Here is a 4217-nt window from a genome sequence, read left to right on the forward strand (position 1 = left end):
TAATAACCTATTTCACATGATTAATTCTAATATTTTATAAACTTGTTTGTGCATACTTTCTATGCGAAGAGCTCCCCAGAAGTAAATCGAAATTATATAAACCACAAAAAACGAAGAACTATTGCAACCAAAGGCTGACTGTCAGGTCACCTGTGTCTGGACCAAAATTGCACACACTGCAAAGACTGCAATCCATGACCAGAGTAATGTGATGTTAAATAGACTTTAATGTCACATTGATTGCTGTAACACAGGTGGTAGAGTGGTAGAGTAGTTCACACACATGTAGGGTTAGTCTGTTCCCTGGCCCTTTTACATGTTAAAGTGTCTTTGGGCAAAACCCTGAATCCAGAGTTTCTCTCACTGGAAGGTGAACACCTTGGTGTGTGAAACATTGAAAAGTGCTTTGCTTACTAAGGTAGAAAAGCCAGATATCCAGACTATTTAGCTCTGAGACTCAGTTGAGTTAGATTTAAATAGTAGTTTGACTGTGCCTGAAGTTTTTGTTCACTGAATTATGTAAAGTTGTAGGAAAAGGGAAGAAGAGGCAGTAGAGACTCTGTCCACTGTCTGTCTCTTTGTCCTGAAGGGGGAAACATGGTTGTGTGTTTTTCCCACACTGGTGATAGAGCTATCTGTGTCGGTCCCACTCATTCTGGCAGTGCCTACCCCCCACCTCCACCATGGCCCTGCACAGCTTACAGGCTGTCTTCAGGAGGAGCCAGCCAATAAAGATAAGTTTGACGGAGGAGCCAGCCAATAAAAGATAAGCCTCAGAGGAGCCAGCCAATAAAAGATAAGACCCAGGGCATGTCTGTGACTTCCTCACTGATCTTCCTTCGGCAGATACAAGGCACCGTGCTGATATGGCTGGCGTCTCGCTGGCATCCACAGAGAATTACACTGCTCACACAGCGGCTTTCAAACAGTAAGGGCTTGTTTGAGGCAGAACTTGTATCCAAATTAGGATGTCCAAACAGCTTTCAAAAATTTTCTCAGAATTTCACTGCTTTCTTCAGCTGTTCACAGCACACACACTGTAAGCTTCATATATGTATACATACATATATATGTGTCTGTGTATATACACTGTAGCCCATAAAACACATTGCCCTTTTTATCTCCTATCCTACGAGAGGAGTGTCATTTGAGGCCACAAAAACCTGCAGGACTACGACTAAGTACCATGATCGGCAATAGCTTAATATGTGTTGTAAAAATTGGAAAATGTCGTTTGTAGAGAATAGACCATGGAATCAACGTTTCCTGCCAAACTGTAAATCAAAGATTGCTTCAGCATGGTTACAGTGCACGACGAAAGACCAAGTGTTCAGCACAGAGTTGCTTGACTCTGTTGGGCTATCTACGCCTTTGACCCCTCCTGGGGCATAGGCCGCTAACAAGGGTTCTCCAGCCATCCCGGTCCTGAGCAATCTTCTCCAACTGTCCCCAAGAGTGGCCTGTTCTCTTGACATCGGCGTCCAGGTCTCGGCGCCAACTGTTTCGAGGTCGACCTCTCTTTCTCTTCCCTTGCGGGTTCCATGAAAGGGACTGTCTGGTGGTGTTCGAGACTGGTTTGCGTAATGTGTGCCCTAACCATCTCCAGCGCCTTTGGATGATTTCTTGGTCTGCTGATTGTTGGTTTGTGCGTTGCCAGAGCTCCTCGTTGCTGATCTTTTCAGGCCAACGTATCTGTAGAATGCGGCGCAGACATGTGTTGATGAATGTCTGGATCTTCTTGGTGGTGGTTACAGTGGTCCTCCATGTTTTGGCGCCATAGAGCAGAACAGACTTAACATTGGTGTTGAAAATCCTGATCTTTGTTTTGATGGACAGGTCTCTTGAGCTCCAAATGTTTTTGAGTTGGAGGAAGGCTGTCCTGGCTTTTCCAATTTTTGCCTTCACATCTGCGTCGGTTCCACCTTGCTTGTTGACAATGCTGCCAAGGTAGGTGAAGTCGTCCACCTCTTCTAGCGCTTCGCCGTTCAGCGTGATGGGCGATGTGTTGGTAGAGTTGACTTTCAGGAGCTTGCTCTTCCCTTTGTGGATGTTGAGGCCAAGGTGAGTAGAGTTGTCTGCCACAATGCTGGTCTTTTCCTGCATCTGCTGCTGGGTGTGGGAGAGAAGGGCCAGGTCATCCGCAAAGTCAAGGTCATCAAGTCGTGACCACAGCGTCCACTGGATGCCGTTTCGCTTTCCTGATGTGGATGTTTTCATGACCCAGTCGATGGCCAGCAGGAACAAAAACGGCGACAACAAACAGCCTTGTCTCACTCCTGTCTGTACCTGGAATGCCTCTGTGAGTTGACCTCCATGGACTACTCGGCATGAAAGTCCCTCGTAAGAGTTTCTGATGATGGTGATGATTTTCTCGGGGACCCCGTAGTGTCTTAGCAGCCTCCAAAGTGATGCCCCAATAAAATAAAATTGACTCTGTTGGGCTAGGGAGAACAAAAGATTACAGCTTGGGCTCTGACGACGTGTTGTCTTTATGGATAAGAGCTGCTATATCCTTCACCATTTAGATGGAAGACAAAGTTGCAGCGATTATGGGGCAAGAACTCATGCAGGAAACCACTCAAGGAGGTGGCGGCTCAGTGATGGTATGGGATGGTATTCATAACGGAGGAAAAATGCCATTGGTGGTGCTGGATGGAAATGTTAATGTCATCTTGTACCTGGAGAACTACTGCCTCCCACATGAAAGAAGGGTCCATGGGAACAACTGTAGGCTGCAAGATGACTACACAAGAGCAATAGGGCTGCTGCAGTGAGAGAATATCTTGATGCAGAGGGGGTTGAAATTGAAACAAAACCCTTGAGCCCACTGTTCACAACCCCAATGTTATTGAAGTCTGAATGCACAGTTTGCAAAGGTTAATTGGGATTTAATTTTCACTGTGATATGTTTGGAAGAGATTGATCAATAAAGTTTTGAGAAACGATAGTCTTTATCTATCAAGAATGAATCAAATTGTCGCAATCATGTCATGAGAAGAGGCAAAAAATATTTTATTCCAAGTTTATGGACAAAAGAGTTGTGGCATCTCCAGACACCCAGACACCCACAATTTTAACACTTGCTTAGATTTTTTTGTTGGACAAAATGTGCAGTATATAGTGATTTAACACCTATCAGTGAAATAAAAGCATGTATATGAACTCTTATTGCAAACTAATAAACCCATTCAGACTTTGACTCTGGAGGGCTTCTGGCCATCATAGAAAAATAAGATATCACCCAAGTTAAGCTGAGCAGCATACTCTAATTCAGGTGAGTGTTACCCGAACCTAGTCAGGCAAGTTTCATTTCGCTACCGTCCAACATTTTTTCAAAGAAAAGCGTGAACTCCCCAACAGTCATTTAGAAATGCAGAATGTCAAAAAGCAATGCCAAACAACCCAAAAGCTGAACAAAGATCAAGGTGTTGTGCAGTTCTATTCTAACCTTGGCAGGGTGAGTGTTGGTGATGGTTGCTCGAGCATCCTGGGTAGGGCATAGATCCAGACTTCACGCAGTAAAGTGACCTGCACCTCCCCAAAAGCTAAACTACACATCGCACAGACACAGACCGCAAGCCTGTGGTCTAAAATACATTTCCTTGTTTACAAGTCCCAGCAGACAGATATGAGCACGGAAAGTTCTCCTTTGCTCAGCCTTCAACACACCATCTAGATGTCTTATCTATGTTCTTCCCTATGATTTCATTTATTCATTTCATTTATCACATTTATTAACTAGCTTCTGTTCCACTCGCTATTGTGTGAAAAAAAATGTTATAGTGGCATAATTACAGAAGAATGCCAACACACCAGCGCACAAACTCTTTCATCAGCGTAGCCTCCGACAGCCTAGGATTCTTGTAGACAGAGTCCTAGGGCAGGTAGGAAGGAGACTGAATTGGTCGCCCAGTGGAGTTGATAGAGTGGTGCTGAACCGAGCTGGAGATCAGGCAGTTGAATTGATAAGTAATGATACCGAAACACGGAGAGTTACAGATTAAAAAAATTACAACCAAATAGAAGAACACAAAATCTAATTCTTAGTCAGCTGGAATCTGTTTATTAGAGGTAGACACAATGAACTGATGAGGAGTGGAAGAAAGACCAGGGAAGATATTCTGCAGGGCTTGATAAGTGGGTAGACTTCATATCTGAGGGCTTAGCGTAAGTTATAGTATGTTAGTATGTTGATGGTAGCTACGCCAGACCCTATG

The 4217-nt window shown here is 44.2% G+C and overlaps 1 protein-coding gene across 1 annotated transcript; it reads right to left on the minus strand.

Annotated features, from left to right (window-relative positions):
- Nucleotides 1–1359: 1359 nt before the first annotated feature.
- Nucleotides 1360–2217, minus strand: LOC311497480 (putative transposon-derived protein F52C9.6; the record flags this gene model as incomplete). Its single annotated transcript, XM_084557801.1, has 1 exon — nt 1360–2217. One exon carries the CDS (start codon nt 2215–2217, stop codon nt 1360–1362), a length of 858 nt encoding a protein of 285 aa, XP_084413927.1.
- Between the last annotated feature and the right edge of the window lie 2000 nt (nt 2218–4217).

This window comes from Chelon labrosus (genome assembly GCF_963514085.1).
Source record: "Chelon labrosus genome assembly, chromosome: 12".
Classification (NCBI taxonomy): domain Eukaryota; kingdom Metazoa; phylum Chordata; class Actinopteri; order Mugiliformes; family Mugilidae; genus Chelon; species Chelon labrosus.